Source organism: Anas platyrhynchos, chromosome 1, assembly GCF_047663525.1.
Source record: "Anas platyrhynchos isolate ZD024472 breed Pekin duck chromosome 1, IASCAAS_PekinDuck_T2T, whole genome shotgun sequence".
NCBI classification, from domain to species: Eukaryota; Metazoa; Chordata; class Aves; order Anseriformes; family Anatidae; genus Anas; species Anas platyrhynchos.
This window is the reverse complement of record NC_092587.1, coordinates 135,882,838-135,905,154: the sequence shown is the minus strand read 5'-3', so window position 1 is coordinate 135,905,154 and position 22,317 is coordinate 135,882,838. Positions and strand designations below refer to the sequence as shown.

At 39.5% G+C, this 22,317-nt stretch overlaps 1 protein-coding gene across 2 annotated transcripts in view; it reads right to left on the bottom strand.

The window, feature by feature from the left end:
- The window catches only part of DHRSX (dehydrogenase/reductase X-linked), a 169,136-nt gene that overhangs the window by 127,349 nt on the left and 19,470 nt on the right, over positions 1–22,317 (bottom strand). For both annotated transcript variants that reach the window (XM_072030083.1, XM_038173129.2), the window contains one exon: positions 4,589–4,696. In XM_072030083.1, coding sequence (XP_071886184.1) covers positions 4,589–4,696 — 108 coding nt within the window. The remainder of the gene's footprint in view (positions 1–4,588; positions 4,697–22,317) is intronic.

Here is a 22,317-nt window from a genome sequence, read left to right as displayed (position 1 = left end):
CATTGGTGGTAGGGTGATGATCAGATGTTCGTGGAGGTCTTTTCCAACCTTAATGATTCTATTGTGCCTTGCCTTCATAGCAAGTGGCTTTTCCCTTTACCTTGCTTACGCTTACTTACTTAAACTGCCCAGGCTTAATTGCACAGGTAATCAGTGTGTGTAGTTACAATAAAATCCAACAAACTTGGTCAATCCTCTGTTGCCATTTTATCATATCCAGAGAATACCATTGTCCCATGATAGGTATTTTCAAGATATTATGCAAATATTAATCAACCAGGTTTCCCAAGACATATACTTAGGATTTCTGAACTCTCAGCTGCAGTCAGTCCTCTGGGCTATGCATGGGACATATAAGATACTGGAGCGGTATTAACATTAAAAATATTCAAGCATCTCATACATCTGTCTACAGTAAGAAAAAACTATTAAAGTATCCCATATAAAATTTAAGTAATTGAAATTAAATCAAACTGTCTTTGATAATGAATAATTTTACCATCTTGATAGGGTTTAATTATCCTTCTAAAGTTACTTTGTAGTATTATATCATATGAGAATTGTCTGATATGTAGTGCAGAGAGTCCAGCCTGAAAACTGGAAACTAATGTGAATGAAAGAGATGACAGAAATATCTCCTTCTTGGTCTCTCGTAGGGCTTACAGAGGTCACAAAGAAGTGCTGAGTCTCGCTATGAATTACATTTATTTATGCCAAAATTTCATTGCTTAGATAAATCACTTGAATATATACATATATTTATATATATAATGAGACTGTTTCCTTTAGAATGTGAGATTGTCTAAGAAAATTGTGACACTGATGTACTCAAACACTGAAGACTGATTACACTGCCCTGAACCTGGTGTTTTATAACAAGCAGCACATATATAACATTGTCAAGATGGAAATCTTTTGATCTTCATTCACCATTTACAGACAAAAATATCAAGATTCTATACTAGACATTGCCACACTTCCCCCCCAACCTTTTTTTTTTATTAATTTTTGGGGGTGGGAGGGAACAAACCAAAACTCTCCTTTTTAAAGTCAGTATTTTTAACATGCACTCACCCCCGTGATGAAGGATGGAAAGGATACAAAGAGTTTATACTTCTAATCAATATAAATTCAGACTCACAAAACTGTGGCCAATACTGTGAATCAGAACTGAACCAAGATGGTCATCATAACAATGACTGGGACACCTTGATTTTTGATGTCCTTATTGTTAAGAGCATATGTATTTGGAATCCCAAACAAAACACCATCTTCAGTATTAGCTCCTGACAAACAGACGACAAAAATGACTTGTCATTTGCCTCATCTGAAGAAGAAAATGCAAGCTTATTTATTAGGTAACAAATTGGGTAACAGGGAGCACGAACTCCCAGCTTGGTTGACTCCAAAAGCCCACCACTGGCAGTAGATTTCCTTGCCGGGGTCCCAGCTTTTCCTGCAGTAAAAGCCCTGTTCACTGTCAGCAATGCTATCACAGTATTGCAAAAAGCCACAATGAAACCTAAAAACTAACCTGTAGAAAATTCCTTTCATCATTTCAGCATTCACACTGACCTTTTTCCCATCAAGAGACTGAGGGCAGAGCTAGTAGCATCTGTAGAGAGAGACCATTGGTGGGAGAAAGGAGTCTTGTGCAGCCGTGCTGGGACTGGAAAGTAAGAAGCTGTAAAAGCACTGTGTTACTGCTTGCTGAAAATGCTTTAAGGGAAACCATTGCCTTTTTACATGGTGACTATTCATGTTCCGCAAGGTAAAGTACTTAACACTTATTTTTTCACTTGTTCCACTTGTAGATGGGATTTAAAAGTATGTTATTTCGAACATTGACTCCTCTAAAACATGAAATGGAGTCAAAATCACATCCATCACAAGTGGTGAATCATCTTCACATTGGACATTCGGATTTGACTCGTTTGCCCGCTGCAGGGACATCATTCTTTATTGCTAAACATTCCCATTACTTAGTCCCTGCAATGGGAGAAAAGTCTTCAGTGAATGAGCAAAATTGAGCTAAACGTGAGTCTGATCCCCCTTCCAAGCCTAAATTCACCTATCAATCACACTTTTTTCACATATGTTCATGGCTACATGCAAACATACAGTGAAAACATTCCTACAATAGAAAACTTGAGCACACTTGCTGTCTTTATTGAGGTTTAATGCTTTGCCTGTGTGTCCTGAAGCTGAATGTGCTGATGTACCAAGAGGTATTTTAAGCATACTCTGGACACTTGGGGTCTACAGTTAACAAGAATGGAAGTTCATTGTATTTAATGTGCTTTTGAGACTGTCTTAATCTTGTAGCTGGAACAAACCCTGTGACTATTCATTCTACTGACAGGGCTTCCTTGCTCTGAAGAATTTCACAGGCAAAGGAGATGTCTCTGACTCACCAGACTCAGTGTTTAGGTCAGAGTTTGGCTGAAATAATTAAATCAGTTGAAATTCTTACTCATCGAATGCTTCCTATAATTAATTTCATTAATTTACATTTCTAGAGATTCATAATGCAAATATTAAGGTTGGTACAAATTAAGAGCGAATGGAAATGTGTGCGTCTGCAAGCACCAGAAGAAACATCAGAGCAAAGAGTTAAAAGAATGTCCTTTTTTGATAATAAAGGACACGTTTCAAGGACACCGCTCCTGTGTTGTATATGTCTAGACTTGCCAGCAGATGACCATGCACTCTGACGCCAGGAAGACAACAACAGTGTTGTGGCATATCACCTCTACCATTACTTTTCCTGCTAGCCCAGACATAGTCTGTATACCCCAAACAAAGAAGGACAGACTAAGAGCTGATGAATCCTGAAGGGCATAAAAGATCTGTCCATAAACTACCTTGTCATTTCCGATCAAGGACCACAAAGCCAGGATAAATGCTCGGTAGCTGACATGCCTAGTCCCACGCTGCACACAAGTGATGCTCACCAGACCACTGCGCACACACATGTTGGGGCTTGTAGGAGTATGGGTGTGAGTAAATGAAATCTATACAAAGGTGATTATGAGTGGGCAAAATCAGTTTATTTAACGATTCTGTAAATAAATATACCCTTCATTTTCCCTAAGATCTCGCTTTGAATTTTGTTATATGAAAACTACTAAACATTAAACATTAAACGATGTAAAGTTAAGTCCTCGAAGGAGTAGCAATGTTCTACGCTTCCATGACACTATGCAAAGAAAAGAAAACTGGCCTTCTTGTTTTCCAACAGAGTCCATTTCTCCATTCCACCTTTAACATGAAAAGATACTTCTTTAGTGAAATATTAATGCTGACATTAGCTACATCTATCATCTAGCTACGTATAGCAGCATCTGTTTGCATTTTGCAGATGCTTGGTTTTGACACATCTATTAAAACATGTATGAGTAAGTGGTATTCTGCATTACACCTGTACATTTCCAGGGCAAGTCCATTAGTGTTACTAACTCCACAGCACTGAGAATAATACATGGCTACTATGTGCTTGTTTGTGTATTTTTTTCAAAAGATGTGTACACAAAACCTCCCGTTCTGTATAAAAGCTAAATAAAAAGTCATCATTAGTTCACTAGTGTGTTACAAAATACTGACCTTCAGTGACTTTGCAGTGTAAAAGTTAAAGAAGAAATGTAGAAATCTAGTTAAGGAAAGAATAATGGAGCAAAATACAGTGTGTCAAGAATATCATTATTCATGGCTACATACTGATTTAGTAGACATTTATTTATTTCATTTATTTATTTATATATGTGTTCTGTAAATTATTATATAAATATGTAGTAGATATATTTAGCAGGAGCACAGAAAGCTTCAGAAAATGGGAACAAAATCTCACTAAATCTGTAGCATAGAGAAGAAATTCTGTGCTCAGGATTTTTGGAGATCCAACAGGGTTTAAACTATCCTAACTTTAGATATCTAAATGACTTCTCAATCATAGCCACTTTATAAGCTCCTTATAATCAATGGAGAGAAACAGGAACATCCTATCTCAGACTGACAAGAACGAACCTCTCAAGCTACTTCTTTCCCTGCCTGGAGTACAAGGGTCACGTACAGTGACAAGCTGAGGAGTAGATGTGAAATTTTTACATGTTTGAAGTTACGAAAGTTTCCTCTTCTCTATCATACAAAGGAACAGAAATATCTCCCACTACATGCTGGAATGTTCCTTCCAGGCTTTCATCGGTTTTCCTCTTAATGAAAATGTGTACCCTAAAGTTCAAGTTCATACTCAGTTAAAGAAATCAGTCCCAAGATAATAAAATATCTTTGTAATGCACATATTTTAAAGTCTTTTTCATGACACAATTGATGGCTTTTAACATAAGGTAGCTTAAGTCTTCCAGGTTTTGCCCAAAAATAAATAAATAATCCACTTCTCTATAAAGTTTTGCAAAGCAAAACAGAAAGCAAATCTTTATTTGCGCTAAAAGCTAGAAAAACTCCTCCCCTCATGAGCTTTCCCCTTACATATTTACAATTGTACTGGAAAGAAAATCTTCCTTAAAAGAAAAAAAATCTATATTCTGAAACACAAATAAATATATTAATATTAGGAAAATAATGACTGTACCTATTATAACGTGCATGCCAAGTCTTGCCAAATGCTTCGCAGTTTGGTAACCAATTCCTTTAGCACCTCCAGTCACTATAGCAACCTTTCCATTTTGTGTAGGGAAAGCTATAGGAAGAAAAAGAAATAATGTAAGGTTAGTTCACAGTAGTAACTTGATTAAGAATTTAAGATGCATTTGGAAGAGGCACACACTTAACAGACCACTCTACCCAGGCCAGTAAACAATGTTGAAAGCAAGCTCTGTGTGGGAATAGAAGGTACGGAATATTTGGTGTCATCTACTGCACTATAATCTTCTAGTACTAGCAGCTCATGAAAGACTGAGGTTGATGATGCAAAAGATAAACATCCAATTCAGACCCGAAAGTTACTCATTTCTATTAGCATGCATTTTTTTATCCTATAATAATCTACCCTTCAAGATTTTTACCTTAACTTTGTTATGGAGCAGCATGACAGCTGTTACAGGTCAGCTTGGGGATTGTTTATTTCCTGCACACTGGGAAAAAATTCAATTGGCAGCATAAAATCCTGCAAGCTTCTTGAATGACAAAGGACAGAGTCCTACATTCACTTCACCAGGAGTATGGGGGACACAGTAAGAAGTTCAGCCAAAGAAGGCATGTCCAAGCAAGGGTAGAAGCCAGTCTACCTAATTTAATAGCATAATTGAGTACTCCGCTTGTTGAAAATTGCAGGCTCCTGGCCCCCAAAGAAATGAGGAGCCAATTTTTGCATTAAAAAACAAATCTGCTTTTCCCATACACCACAGGCCCTCACCACCAAAGCCAACATTTCTGCTGCCCGTGGATGGCTGCACAAAGGCTGCACCTTCACAAGAGCTTTTGAACCCAGGATAAGACGTGGCCAGCTGGGTAGGGCACGTGCTCCAAATTCATGAGATGAAGATTAACCCCTCTGCCAAGGGTGGGCAAAGCCTATGACCCCTGCCTCCCACTGAGCCTCCAAATGAGCCAACAGGCAGTGGAACTCCGCAGCCTGTACCGATGCTGAAAATGAGTTGCTTTTGCCCTCATTGTGGAGGGGATGATGCGAAAACTTCACTCAGAGACGTCCTTGTAGGGATGCCTGGGAAGGAGAGCCCTCAAGCCATCTAGGTTGGAAAACACCTTCAAGATGGTGGAGCCCAACCACCAACCTGCCCTACTGGGTCTCATCACTACACCATGTTCCTCAGTGCCACAAAGGCAAGTGGATGCATGGGTGCAGATTGCACAACTCAGCCTGGTAGGAAACGTTCGTGCTCTACCGTGAGCGCTCCAGCCAAATGAGAGCAAAGGTTGTCACGCAGGTGGTTTAATTTAACTGTTTGGGGTTGGCATAAATTAGGTCAAATATCAAATATGATTTTTGATGAGTTGGCAAATCTTTCATGTGAATCCCGTGTGGTCTTTAGGATACCAAGGTGAGTTTCTGTTTGCTTTTTAAAACAAGCTGCTTGATATTTGTACAGGGGAAACGGCGCTGAATGTTTCCTTTTGCCACAGTGCAGTGTCTGTAGGCAATGTTATAAGTAACAAATGTTAAAACGATGCTGACTTTCATCTATCAAAGGACTTTCTATTTTGATTTCTAGGTTTTTAGGGGATTGCTTTGTTGTATAACACAGTCTCATATTTCGTATAGTTATGAAACACAGAGCTAGCGCTGATACAAGGTTCTTTCTTCATAGCAACTCCCAGATTTCACTTTTTCTTAAATACACAGTTCTTTCCAGTACAATTCAACATGAATTTCTGTTCTGTTCAGGTAACTACTTGATTCTTCCCATCCATGTAGAGTGGGAATTATTTGCAATTATTTTAAAGTTAATTCCTCTTACAGTGATATTATTGCATTTATGTTTCCTAATAAATATAATTTGTGCTAAAAAAGCCTTGGCCAAGAGCTTTCAAATGTTTCCAATTAGTTACATAAGCAGCCCTGCAATTTCCACCAAAAATATTTATCACAATAAACTCTACATAAAATGCCTACACTTTTTTTCAATAGCTAGGCTTAGAAATTAAAGTTAGACCTGTTATTAAATAATTGTTAAATTTTCCACTGTGTAGTCTTTTCCAATTATATTGATCTTAGCTTTTTTTAGAGAATGTTTTGAGAATGTTTTGCTAGTCTGTCTTCAGTCAGTGAAGAGTTAAAAAAAAAAAAAAGTTATTGCATTTTTTAAAAATGCAGAAGGAAATAAATAAAGAGAAAGAATTTATTGTTGTTTTTTTTTTTTTTTTTTTTTTTTTCCTTTTTTCCACTGTAATCCAAGTTTTTGAAAGGCTTCATACATGACTGGATACATTTGAAATTTGGCAAGGATGTAACTTCCAGTCTTTTTAGCCATTGAGTGAAAATCAGTGCCTGAATAATTTGAGTACCTAAAAAGGGAGAGGAATATGCGTGTATTGTTCAACATGGTTGCCATTTTAGACAACAAGAAAACATGAACACATTCCCTTGAACAGACAGAGGTGAAAGTGGACAGGTCTCTTACCCAGCAACAGGGAAACAGGCAGCAGGTAACTCTGAAACCAATGGCAAGGACAGAAACTACAAGGAAAAGAGCAAGAATGGCTCCAGAACTGATGGGATTTTGAGAAGGAAAATGGCATGTATTGGAGCAAAGAGGCACCTCTTAATGCACTGTAGCAGAGATTCAAATTCTGGGTTCTCCCAAAAAAGTTTCTTCCCCAAAAAGTAACTCTAGCACTTCACTGAGAAGTGAAATATGACCTTCCCACACCAATACTAATGTTTCTTATATCCTGGTTCAGGTCTCTTAGCTCAGAAAGTTCAAGTCACTTTAAAAGCACCTCTTACAAAGCAAACACTCCTTAGACCAACTGAGTCCACACCAAAAGACCCGTTCTACGGCGCTCCCTGAAGGGTTGAATAGGTTTACATTCAGACAAGGAACATTAGCATTGCTTTCATGTTAGAGCAGGAAAGGCCACTGTGGGCATGACAGCAACATGTACAAATTCTGCATGTGCGTATGTGCTTATAAAGAGAATGCCAACTAGAAGGCAAAAAATGTGAGCTAAATAAGTCCACTAAGTATTCTCTTACATTTTAATCAATCAAATCATAAACTATAGTGAAAATTGACCTATGACAGCTGGTAAACCAAGCTACACAACCATAACATTTGCTTCCTTCCCCATAACTCCATTCCTGCTTATCACACTGTTTCACCTATTTGGGTATAAAATCCAAAGCAAAAAGGACAATGAAGTCATTTGCATTTTTGTTTGTTTCACTATAAATGAAAAAAATAAACACTCCAGCAACAAGAAAAGGTATTTCCTCAAAAGAAATTGCTTTTATTTAGGCGTGAGTACCTTCTCCTCTTCTTCCAGCTCCCCATGCTTCCTCTTGCTTCTTCCCCTTTCACCACCTTGTCAACCTGAGATTTGTATTTTACACATTGCATACACATGCTATCATTCAGTTTCAGTTACTCCACCATTATACCTATCTAGTGAATAAGAAGCTTTATTTCAGAGCAAAATTAATTGATTTAGAAGAAAATGAGAGAAAGAAAAGGAGAAAAAGAAGTCAGGAATAGGGAAGAGGTGGTAACATGAAGGAGAAGTCAGAAAAGCAATGTGATAGCACGTATTGCTATGACAAAGTGGGGTTTAGCAGAGGACAGTGAAATAAAATGTTTTCTCCTATCCTATCCATGAGGGCTGCAAAGAAAATGGCAGCGGGTGGTCCCAATGGCCACTCAAATCAGGTACGTTACCAGCTTTCAAGGCAGATCAAAACAGACGGACAGGCTTTATTGCAGAAATGCATTCAGTGAGATCCTATATCACAGAACACCTGGGGAAGGAGAAATGAGGGCTACAGACATAAATATAAATGGCCAGTATCTGCTTTATTTACAGTAGGTACAATATACAACTTCCAGAGAACATGGTTTTGAATAGACAGAACACTACAGTGTCTCAGTATATTTGTTGACTTAATTCAAAATGGGAAACACATTGAAAACTGAAACACATCTTCCAGAAAAGCAAACAAAAACAAACAAAACTCACCAACACCACCAACAAAAGAAAACAACAACCCTTCCTAATTCTCAAGTTTATTTTTTTTATTAATCTTAAACTCATTAATCTGTGGAAAGGGTGTACTGTTTCCAGCAAGACAGATACCTTAATGTACAAAAGACCTCTGTGAAGACAATTTGCTGATTTGCTGCTGGTTTTTACAACTCAGAGAGTCAAGGCCAAACCCAGGCTGTGCACATAAGTCAACCACAGCTACAATACAAGCCCATCTTCCATCAGTGTGCTCTTTCTACTGGAAGTCGACCATCGCATACGGGGTTGTGAAACAACTTTTCATTGTGAAAACACCTTTTCCACAACAAAACATAACAGAAACCTTCCAAAACAGCCCTGGGCACAGCCTGGTTTCCCAGCAGATGCTGTTTTATGTTGCATGACAGATTGGCCAGAGGTTGGTGAGACCCTGAGGGCAGGAGGCAGTCTGGACCCCCTGGCTTTGCACTGCAGGGAGATGCTCTCTGGCACTTCTTGCACCTCATTTAAAACATCCCAGGTCTCCCTCTGCCTCTGCTCCTGGTAAGCAGGTAGATACTAATCTCAATTACAGGGATGCAGCTCCACTGATTTCACCGTGGGACATGAGAACTGCACAACCCTAGTGCTAATGAGAAACCTTGACCAAACACTGGCTGTTCATTTCCCTTTGTGTTCGAAGAAACTAGCCTACGGTCTTTGAGTTCTTATTTATCAAGCCAAATTCTGACAGAGGCTTCTCCCAGGCTGATGGTTCTGTCTACACCTCAAAGTATTCAGAAGAAATAAGCTTATCTACTTTGCAAGTGGATTAAGTTAAAGCAGAAAAAAAAATATTCTGTAATAAATATGATACTATCTTAAAATAATAATTGTCCTTTTTAAATATACTTTTCCTTCATCTGAAATAACTTGCATGTACAGACATGTCCTCACACACAGTTGGTATTATGATGAATTTAAGGCAATTCTGTAATTTTAAAAAATACTAACTTTTGAGAGGCTCTTAAAGAGAGTTTGAGGGTTTTCAAGATGTCTCTGCAACTGCTATGACCACAGAGAAAGAAAGCAGAGTGCAGACTTGTACCAGCGACCAGTTCCTGCCAGCAAAGTCTCAACTCCAGGGTAGGGATAGGGGTTAGTTGTCAAGTGGGATGGGGGTTGAAGTAGTCAAACCAAACCAGAGTCATTAAGCTAACTGTCTTCTTTGCAGAAATGTGCTACATAAACACAGACAATGCACATTCCAGAAAAAGAGCTCTCCTCAAAAGTTGATTGCTTTGGTATTCTTTATAACACAGCCTGTTTGAGGAAAAAAAAAATGTATTAAAAGTTTATTACAACGTACAAAGCAAATTGCATCAAATGTTTGTTTTTAAGTCCTGTGTCCCAACCTATTAATCCAGCATCTGCTTTTGTGTAATATTATGAGTCATGTGGACATTAACATGTAGTATCTTTACATTAACCTCCTCATTAAAAGCTCTTTTTAAGACATCGAAGGCCAAAGGCAGAATTTAGATTGTCTAAATAGGTCTCCAGTCCTTATCAGGCAAGAAAGACAAGCACTGCTGGAGGCATCTGACGAGCTGGTCAGAGGGGCTACCTGAGAGGCACCAAGCCTGCACCTCCCAAACCGCGCACTTGGCACAGGGACCTCAGTCGCATTTATGCTGAGGAGACCCTGCAGACAAATCCTAACAGTTAGTTTTTTCCTTCCTCCTATAACTGAATAATTTACATGCAAATACTATCCCTGAAGGTAACTGGCAGAACCACAGATGGAAAAAAAAAAATTGCAAAAGAAAAGAAGCCACAATGAATATTTAGTTTGATGACAGAGTTACAGTACCACATTTGGAGCTGTTCCTGTATAGCAGCACTGAGTGAGACAAGGAGGCCAAACTGTAGTTGTCAGTCCTCATCTAACGCCACAGGACATGGCACAGTCGAGTTTTTCTAGTTGGCTAAAAAATTCATATAATTCAATTTATTATTGAATTACTGAGGAGGTTTTCCTATACCAAAATATTCCAACTCTTTTCCCCCAATTTACACCATGGCAGTGCTGAGATTATAGCCAGTAATGTCTTTTTCAAAGCAGATGTAAAAAAAAAAAAAAAAAAAAAAAAAAAATTGTTTTATGCTGAAAGAAACAATCGGTAGACAGACGACAGATGACTGGGGAATCTACACAGCTTCCAGCAACAGGCATTTGTTGGAGCCTTATAGGAACAACATAAAAAGACCATAAAAGTCTGTCTTAGCAGAAATCAAGGACACAGGGTCCAGGCTCAAAAAGTCACACCAGAACTTAGAAAAGGTACATAACCTGACAGAAGACAATTCTGGGTACTCAAGTCCCGAGGAATAAACCAGCCTATATGTATATGTGTGTGTGTGTGTACTTTTTTTTTTTTTTTGGTATGACACAAGCTCTCACCATAAGGAAAGCTCTGAGTCCTAAGCTTGTGCAGATGATCTTTCAAATGCAAATGGGCCTCCTGGATTTGCACACCAAAATCTTTTCTGCCTCTGCTGCTTCCTATCACTTTCCTAAGGAACATCAGCATGCTATCAAGATTGAAGGCTTTTAAGGCTGGAAACCAGGTAGGTGGCAACCAGCCTGACTAGTCCTTCTGTAAAGTGGCATCCTGCTGGTTTCAGCAGTTTCCAGTCATCTGGCTTTCCGCTCATGAAGAACTGTCATGCACACAGGCAGATCCACTTGCACATGACCATCATTTGGACATGTTGTATAAGTGTGACCAGTTTGCCCAGGATGAGCATCTGAATCCGTGCACAACTGAAAATTTGCACCTCCAAGTCTTTGTCTTGCTTTGCTTTCATAGGAGAAGTGAAAGTCAGGAGTCACAAAGAAACAGAGGAACTGGAGACAGGCCGGTACTGCCTTTACTGATGGGAAGAGAAAGGTGTTGAAGAACCAGCACAGCCGGAGAAACCAAATCATGGAAATGTGTCCCTTGCCCTACAGAGGCATCGTATCTCAAGGTGCTATTAATGGAACAACAGCAGCCGGATGGCTGTAAGAACTTCAGCACACAGGGGAAGACCTAATTTCAGAAGCCTCCCACACACCGACCGATAGGGAATACAGGCTGTGAACAAGCACTCATCAAAACCACAGCAAAAACCCTGGGTCCGTAAGACAAGGTTTCTTGTTTAACCATTGCACAAGGTGCACAGGGATTGCAAGGCACTGAGCGCCAACGAACCTGGCCACAAATAACAAGTCATGTGTACCAATGCTGGAAATTCATAAAAGCTCCATCCCCCATGTTTCAGCCTGGGATATCCTAAGCGGGAAGGCCCATGCAGGCCGTGCAGTGTGAGGCTGACATTCCCACAGCACAGCAGAGCCCCCAGATGTGAGCAGTATTGTCAGTCACTGTGCCAGCAGCAGCAATTCTCCTGGGCTGCCTGGACTGGGAATGCATTCGGCCAAAGCCAACAGCTACCGTGGCAGCCTGGACCAGCAGCTGAAATACAACAAGGCAGCAAATGGCAAAAAAACAGGAGAGTGGGAGCTACAGCAGCTATACCAGCATGCTCGTCCTACTAAGGAGCTGATGTGTGCCCTCATCTCTTCCCGACCTCATCAGTACAGGAACAATCAGTATTTCTTCAGATTTAGCAGCAAAAATCAGCTGAGCCAAACTAATTAAATTATTTAAATTGCCAATTAAAACAAACAAAAAAGCAAATTTAAGCCTGATGTAAGGCTACAGCATTTGTTCAGCTTTTCGACAAACATGCCAGTTGGCTTATAGGGACAAAGCGATAACATTTGCAGGGAAGATGACAAGCCCTTCATAGTAGCCAGAGAAAGAAGTTTCCAAAACCTATTTCAGAACCTGTCCCTGGACATCTCATTTATTCAACACAAGGGAAAGCCATACTACAGAGGATTAATAAGCAGAGTAGCTTCTCCTCCCTCCCATTCTATCTATCATGAACACATTGGGAAGCTCTGTGAGGTATTGCATAGGCAACGTGTTATTAGAGCTCACTGTCACAACAGCGTACCAAAAATGTCCACAGTAAGGCCAAACTGTGCTAAAAGAAATCCCCATATTAGGAAAGATGCAAAATAAAATGGAGCAGTAGTAAGAAGAGAGTTACAACTCCACCATTACAGGACAGAAAGATAGATCTTTTACTAAAGAAAAATAATGCTATCCGAAATAAAACAGCTCTTCAGAGCAACAGCTCTTGGCATTCAAAAACCCAAGTCCTGTGATAACAGATCTCTCCAGCAACACTGGGGGGTGGGGGGTGGGGGATGGGGGTGGAATGCAGCACCAAAAAATTCATTTGCATGACACACCTATCTGCATTTCTTCCAGTGATTCCTGGAAAGACGGGATGAATGCAGGAACAGGGAAAAGTGTGTGCATAAGGTAGGGTCGGGGAAGGAGAAGGGAGTACCAGCCTCTCAAAGGCATGAGCTTTTTTGTTGCGAAGAGGTCATTTCCAAGTGCTTCAACACCCTCTTTTCTCCTTTCCCCCAAGTATTTAGTTGGAAGAGACACAGCTCTAAGAAATTTTGTGTACCTGAATCATAAATTTCTCTAGAGTGGTATTGCCCAAAAGGCAAAAAAAAGCCCAGCAAAGTGACCTGCACAGACAACTTGGCCAAATGCTATTTATGGATTCATATCAACCAAGGCTTGGTGGTGTAAAGATGGTGCAAGTCAAGGCACCGTAACCATCGACTGGAAAACTACTGCCAAAATCAAGAGAAAAAATATTTCCTCTGCCCTTGCACATGTATTTTCAGTGCTCTGTTTTCTAGAGCACATGCCTGGAGTGTTGGCCAGTGGAAAAGTTTTGCCTGGTGAGGAGAGCAGAGGGAAGCTGCATTTGTACACATCTTTGTGCTGGAGTCCAAGTGCTCTTGGTTTACTTGTCAAATAGAATCCTCAGTAATATTGATCCCGGTCTTTTGGAAATTGCTAGACTTGCCAGAAGGGCTGCACAGAGAAACAGATAATTGCAGTTTTCAAAAACAATATATATGGTAATTCTCAGTACTAATTTGAGTTGTCTTCATTCTGACCGTGAAAAACGTTTTCCTCCAATAAACTCTGTCTGTGTAGACCTTCTGTGGTCAGCTTCATCTATCACACCAAGAATCCTGAATGTTGCACCCTCAAGAAGGAGGTTGAGAATGGAGAAAACCAAAGCCGATGGTTAATTTGGGAAGTTTTTTTGCCATTTCTGAACTGGGTTTCTCTAAGACAAAGGGATACAAAGCGGCATTGAAATTTATTTTGATGAGGCATATATCTGATCTTTTTACAATACAAGTTCAGGCTGATTTTGACAGCGAGTTACTAGGAAATTTGATCCCAACCAATATGGAGCTACCCTAAGGTAAAAGAAAGCAGAAAGAGAAGGGAGGGTGCAGGTTCTGAGTCCTAGATCTCACTCCTGGCCACGTTTGCCATGCTAGGGTACTTTGTTCCTTTAGCCAAAACTCATCTCAAGATAACAGATTTGAATCTGATTTTTCCAAGTGCCAAACAGATAGATTGAACACACCATTATACAAATCAGACAGTTGGGAAATAACACAGTGTGCTATTAAAATCTGCTAAAAATTCATCAAGAATCCAGGTTGCCCACAGACTGCTCTGGGAGAAAAATTCCCAACTGCATGAGTGCATGCATTTGTAGGAAATGGAGAGCACTAGATCCCTGGGAGGGGCAGAGGAAGAGGCTAAGAAGAGAAAGAGACAGAAAGAAAAGGCAGAAATGTTGCCTTAGATCTACAAGTATAAATTATGTTTGTAAAGTTACAACTCTGCAAGTCCCATGCATCAAGCAAGACCCATCAACAGCAAGCAACATCTGCCATTGCACGCTACTCCTTATCTTAAACATATTTGCTATTCCAGGCTTGAGCCAGTTTTTGCTGGAGAAACACCAGTCTCAAGTAACAAGAATATTTCAGATAAAGGCTGATACATGTTGACAAACTTGTGCAAGAATACTTGGCACAGAAACACTCACTTGCAATACACCGCGCATGGCATATTTTCCTGAACTATGCAATCACTTTGTCTTGGGGACAGATGCCAACTGGGGACTAGGATGAGGCCACAAAACTCTTTCACTTGGGAGAGAATGGAGGACAACAAGTACAGGGTCATTGCAGTAATGTGAGGAAACCCTGATAATTATTTAGAGGCACTGGATAGCCACACCCTGCATGTTAAACATCAATAGAATTGTTAAAAATACCAAGGAAGGGAACTCAATACTAAATACCAAAAGAAAGTAAACATTTCCTACATATGCATATATTTAAAGAAACCATTTACCCATATCATTTCTTACATGGGAAAATACTATCACAAGAATAGAAAAAGACATATTTCCATTTGCCATGTATTCTCTGCCCTGCTTATCTTTCATTCCTTTTATATATTTACCTATTAAATCTTACTCTTTGGCTTTCTTCTCTTTCTCTCCAGTCACACTAAAGATAGGGAAGTTATATACAGGTGTATCTTTAATTTAAGAAAAAGCATCTGGTTATCTTTTGAACAGATTTACTGATACTTACTCCCATACTCCCTCCCTCTGGGCAAATGTAACTGTGCAATACCTTAGGCAATGTCACTTTATGTAAAACTTCCCAATGCTCTTTAAGTCATGTCATCTTGTAATCATGTTTTTTTTTTTTTTCCTGTTGTGAAATAAGAGATGAAAAAGAAGAGCTCATCCCAGAAGATTTAAATACGGATAATGGAAATAGCTCTGCATAGTCTAGTACCTGTAAAATGAATTTTCCCATCCTGCAAAAGTCACAGGCAGTAGAAAAATTTTTCATTCTGTATCAGGAACCAAAGATTCTCCAGGCTTCAAGCTGTTACAAACAACTAATGTAGCTCTATCTCAGAACTGTTTACATCCCTTAGGAGGTAAGAAACAGCTTCAAGTTCTTGCTCTCAGTCGGGCCTGACTGCCTCATCAGTTATACCCTGAGCATAAAAAAGCCTTCCCCATATAACTCCCATTTCCAGTTTCACCAAAAATTTGGCATTTAAAGAGACTTTGCTCCCTTCCCCACCCTCTAGAAGTTACCAATAGTTGTAGTATTTCTCCTTATCATGCTCAGAAAGCTGCCAGTCAGTTTGTAAGAAGCAAAATAAATATAAAATAAATAGAAAATAAGGCAAAATGTAAATAATGTCAGAAAATGCTTTCTCTCAGAAAGTTCATAACTCAGCTATCAATAAATAAATAAATAAATAAATGCTGTTGTTGTCTGCATGAAATGTGCCACAAAAATTCTGAAAGTTCTAACATTTCATGTCTACCTGTGAAAAATTAGCATTTAGGTTATAGTTTTGTCCTAAAACCCAGGATGACAACAGTGACTTTGCTCTTTGAAGATCCTTTTTATTTTTCTATCATTTCAAGTGTCTATTACTCCATTATAAATGAAGTGTCACTATTAATGCTGGACTGATTGTTTCAAAAGAAAGACTCCTCAAGAAGAAAAATCAAACAAACAAATGAAAAAACACACAAATAGACAATAATCAGATGCTACTCTTGATTTAATACCAGATCGTGCAGAAATCAACCCAGGCAGCCAAACCCCCACAACCTTTGTGGAAGAAAGGTTCTGTAATAATCCCTGAAGTCTGGAGAATATTTACTACCCAAATGCAGAAAATCAAACATTTGTCAACACTTTCACATATAAAAGCTGAAGCAAAGAGTGATCAATTTACTTGCTTATGGTCAAAGGAAATCCACACCAAAAGTAAAATATAGCTATCTGCTTTTTAGCGTCTTACTACAGGAGTTAAAAAGTCAAAAGAAAACAATTCATACTTTGCACTATGATGATTTTTCAGAAGACCAGTATTTTATTTATAGTTTGTAAGACAGTGCTATTGTACTCCTAGATATCACAGGATATTGTATCACAAATCCCAATATCTTTGTTATAGCTTCTGTTTTTACTGCCTATAAATTCTAACAGCTCTTACTCTGAGCAAATACTATTAAAAGATTAAATTAGTTATTCCATCATTTTGTGCTCAGAGCACAGATGGGAAGATGCAACTGGGCAACTGATACATCACAAAAGTTGATTCTTTAAATATTTCCTTACTACGTTGCATTCTAAAAAAGGAAAAGAAAAAAAAAAAAAAAGTTGGCAAGATCATTAAGAGTAGTTTAAACTGTACCTTCTCTCTTCCCAGAGACAGGGAACATAATTTCCATATTCCAATCAAGCTTAAGAGCATACAGCTGAAGGTCACATTCAGATCTGCCTCTTCCAATAGGCAAAATGTTCTGCTGCCACTTCAACCATCCCCTTCACTTCCCATGGCTTTAGAGTGATGGTATTTCCATAAAACATAAATAAGTAAGCAGAAGTCATGAGTTGGTATACAGGACTTGAAAGGTAATTGAAAGTTTTTGGAGTACTTCACTTCAGAAAGCCGTGCAATCACTTCTGAATTGAAGTGCTTGTTATCATACACAAAGCTTCAGTAATTAGAATCAGGAAGAGAGGTACAAAGTGATTAGAGAATATTGGGAAAAATCTAGTTAACAGGAAGCACAGGACATGAACCAATTGGTATTTAAAGCTACCCTGAGGTACCCTCAATTAATTAAAATACAAGATGTTAAAAAGCACATTTCCATATTATTAAAATCTTCAGAAGTGACTAACAATCAGGAGCCATTGCAACACCAACATTAATGCAAGATGATGCTCAGGTGCTAGTAGGTTAATGAAAAAAAAAATGAAAAATAGCCTTGACATCCCTTCTTCTCCCTCTCAGACATATTTTTTTTTTTTTTTTTTTTTTCCCCATGCTCTTTTAACCAACTCCTGGATAATGTATTTGTTCCTTTGGCCAGCCCACACCCAGTGAGGAGTCCCAGCAGTGGTGAAGGCTGTCCTCAGAACATCACCCATTTGGACATCCCCTCGGCCCTCCACATACACACCCAAAAGGGTGGCCCTGAGGACAGCAGGGCTCCTGGCCATGGCTGTGTGTTGCTCAGCCATCCCAGGGCCACCACCCTGCCTCCAGAAGCACTAGTCAGTGATGGAAGAGATACCTTTGCATGTTTTGTTTTGTTTTGTTGTTTTTTTAAAAGAGAACTGTTCTTTTAGATGGGAGTTTAATCGAAGCCCTCTGAACCTCTGGACGGGGCAGTTTTCTTTACACAAAACTGCTTTAAAAGCAGTTCTAGCTTTGAATGAGAAGGTACAAGTGACATGCATATTTTTTGTCTTCAAGACAACTGTAGCACTCATTTTCCAAAGATAGGATTTTACTCATTTTTCTCTTCTTTGATAACATGAGCAGGTCAGGAGTTTCAAATGGAATACAGAAGTCCAAAAACAGAAAAGTCTCACCTCTACTATGTATAACTGCCTAATTCTCTCACAATAGTCTTTTTCTAGGGAAAGAGTCATTTCCTTTCAGACTCTTGTCCTCTTTCTTGATGCACACTGAAGCGACCTCATGCTCATGCATTTTCTTTCAATTTCCTTCCTATTCTTCATGAAATATGTACCAAAGTTTTCACAAGGAAGGTACCCACCTTGCAGTAGAGAGAGATAGTTGTTGTGAAAGATTTCATAAGAAATTAGACATTTTTATTCCTCCGTGAAAAACTTATTTTCAAATGAAATTTTTATAGGCCATTAATCTAATGCAGATCTACGGGACTCAGGGAATTAGTTAACTTCAAAAAGCAGCTACGGTGTATGCTCTATAATTGCTCTTCATCAAAATTGTCAAAGATTTTTAATACGCTGCGTTACCACACAGATTAAAAGCTCTCGAAGTATGCCTCAGTATAAGAACCCATCATTCTATAGTATCATTACCTGCTATTAATTTTGCAATTAGAGAGTATCACATGCTGCTCCAAAGAAATGCAACCGTTCACAAAATGAGTCCCATTATTGATAATGCTCCGGGAGCATGACACAACATCCTATTTTTAACCTTCCACTTAATTACCTCCTAGAAATAGCTTTCCCAAATTTTAACAGAAAACTGCATTTCTTACAGAGATACATGACCTTGTGGACAAAAACCTCCCAGCCCCTGTTTCCAGGACCCTACAAGCTGCCTAGCCGGGCTGTCATCTAGCTCTAGGCGTACCCGATCTTTCCATTTCACTCGAGGCATGGATCCACCCCAAACCAAACGGTCCTGCAATCACTTGCTTTGTGCTAAATATTCTGGGTGTGATGCAGCCTTCCAGGGAGAGATTCCTTTTTCTTTTTCGTTTTATGAGGAAATGATACTTTGCTTATTCTGACAGGTCTCACAGCCCCTTCATCAAGCACGGCTGACAGCTGGCTGCTCCAGCGGAGCCACCTCTCAAAGGACAGATGAGCTGCAGCCGCTGTCTGCAGCACTCGTGCTACCATCACATTAAACAGCAAAAAGGTACACCTGCATCTAACTTCTGTTTGATGCTCAATAATTAAACTCATTTGAATAAGTTTTTTTTTTTGTTGTTTTTTTTTTTTTTTTTTTTTTAAACATGAAGCAATTTAAGACTTTAAACGTCAGGAGAAAAAAAATATCTGGAAGAACAAAAGACTGGGAGCTTGCACTGGCTTGTTCAGCAGCTCTCTGCTGTTTCCAATATTTCTCTCTCTAGGGCTTTTTCCATGAACAGAGGATGCCTGCATTTCAAACACAGGCCTGACGCTGAGCAGGAGTGCTCGTGTCCCCAGACACAGCGGTGGCTCGAGATGAGAGCTTTACGTCCCCCGTCACAGCAGGCGGCCCGCGGCCACTCGGCCTTCCAGAGGGGCTTCTCTGCAGTCACACAGAGGGTGAAAGGCAGGCAGCCATCTGCTGTGAGAGCAAAGCGAGGCCCTCCCTCCTCTGCGAGCTGGAGCAGCAGCGACCAGGACCCTTCCACAAGCATATCTTTTGATATTTTCCATGCAGGAAACGGGGCAGCGCTGAGTGTTACCACAGCTTGGTTCTGGCCAGTGCCACTGGCACCCACAGGCCTGCCACAGCTCTGGCTAATGTGCCTGCCTCCTGTAGCACTTAATGCCCACCTGTGCTCTGGGCACAGCTACTGGTATTCCTGTTTTTGCCTGGGGAGACAGAGAAACAGTGTTTTACGGACAGGCTGATCTTCTGCAAGGGCTGCCCTGCTAATACACGGGGTACCTGCACCAGGGGGGTTCTTTGTCAGGCACGGTAGCACCCAGGGGTCGACCCTGTGCAAAGCAGAGCAGGACCCATGCAGGTTCAGCCCAGGAAAGATCTGCGTTTGGATAAGGCCAAATTTGTTACAACTAAATAGAGCTAGACATTATCACGGGTAATATGAAGAGGATATGCAGAAAAACTCTCCAGCCACACCACCTACCCTCCTTTGACGGTAATGATGCTTCTCCAGAGGGTAAGGGCCCTTCTCCAGCCTCACCAGGAGCAGACAGGAGGAGATCTCAGTGTCTCCCCCACCACAGCATCCAGAGGAAGACACTCCAGCCCGACATCAACACGGACCCCAATTCATTTGCAAGCAGCAGATTACTTCTGCAGATAAACTGCAGACAGCCATTTATCGCTGTATCAGAATTACATGTATATATGTGTGCGTACATATATATACATACATATGTATACAAAAATATATACACTTTTTTTTTTTTTAAAAGAAGAAAAAGACAAAATTGGATTAGAAGATTGGAAAAAAATCATGCTTTTCAATTGTATGTCATTGGAATATTTTGTGACTGGTTTCAATTAGCAAATGGAGGTGGAAGAGATGGATATATATTACACTTAACAGTAAAAATCCCATTATAAATCATTAAATTAGTGCATAGACTAGAAGAATGTATGTCACTGTAGGATAATTCTAATGAGCACGCTCAAGCTAAAATCCATGCTAAAACGTTGCCCGCCTATTTCTTTGTTTTACGCTCACTTGTCTGTATCCAAAAATATTCCTTTTCTCCCTCCATGCAGTGCTGGATGACTTCATATAATGAAAAAAAAAAAAAAAATATATATATATATATATATATATGTATAAGAAAAAAAAAAAATAGCTGACAAAAAGAGACCATGAAAAAAATACAGAAGGAATAAAATTATGTGTCTAAAAATGGGTACAAAGAACTCTGTAGCTGCTACAAGATGCTCATGTTATGTTACCGATGACAGTATACACAACTTTTTAAACTGGCTTCTGAGTTGGGTTAGTTGCTCTTTAAATATCTGTGTCATATAATTAGGAAGTACAACATCATCGAGATAACACAGATTTTGCATTTCTTGACCTTTTTCCTGATAAATTTAAGCAGACTATTTAATGTTAAAATCACATGCCGTGTAATGCAGTGAATCCAGTTATGAATGCACAAGTAAGACTGGCACATAGGTGCTGACATTAATTAGCACACAAGTACTCTAACAGGCAGAAGATTAGATGACATCTGTATTCACACTGGATGACTTTATTCATCAACAATATGTTACTTTGGAAAAATACATCCAAAAAGCACTTGTATATCTGCTGTGAGATCTATTTCATAGCACACTAGTGTTCAATTTTCAGTTCTTCAAGTCATATCCAGTTACCAAAAATCTATGGCTTACTGCTCTGAAGGCATTCAAACTGTGATATGTTCACTAAAAAAATTACAAACTCATCTCTTCACTCTGTCAGTCCTGGCTTACAAAAAGTGTAGTGCCAGTAATGTTATATTTATACTCAGAAAGTCACTTTCATTCTGTGTAATATATAGACCATTACATCCTTTATAAGCCAGTTGCAATAATACCACTGAACTTTTTTTCAAAAAACAGGTTTTGACTCCAACTGATTAATAATTTCCTTAGTCAGAACCGGTTGGCGTGATTGTTAAAATACTGTTGTATGGAACTATCTGGTTTTGTTTTAAAAATAATCTGTTTAGGGCAGAGAGCATTTGGCTTTCTAAAGTACTCAGTGTACAAGCCCTAATATCCACTGCTTCGGTACAAATTCCCAGCATGAAGCATCCATCACCTTTTGCTGCAGCACACCACGCCTGGGCAGCTGTAGGTGGCAATCAAACCACTGCCCGGAGCACATTTAGAAACACCGTAGTAGATTAAAAACTTAATCCCGAACTCATTGAACACTCATAAGGCTCATTAACTTCAATCCCTGGTTGTTGCGAGTGAGAAACACAGGCTGGAGATCCGAGGTCAGGAGGTGACCGAGTTTTGTTTTAATCCGTTGGGACTTAGCTGTATCACACCCTCAAAGCTAACACGCCCTCGCTGAAGAGAACTCGGTGCAGACATGATAGGAGCTGAACTATTTCCTCATATAGTTTGGGGGTGTTTAGTTATATCACCGCAGTACCAATGCATCAAAAATAATAATAAAAAAGTTTCTAATTGTTCCTTCAACATCCTCTTTTAGTTCAGTGCATTTTTTTAGGTCCAAGTTTCCTTTTTTTTTTTTTTTCTTCAGGCTCATTTAAAGTATTGAGCAATGTTAACAATCATGTTTAGACATTCCCTCAGACAGTGAAACTTCCGTGTCTCAGAAAGCATACTCTACCAGAAAATAGTAACACCACAAAAAGCAGAATCACACCAGAGCCACCCTCTGTGC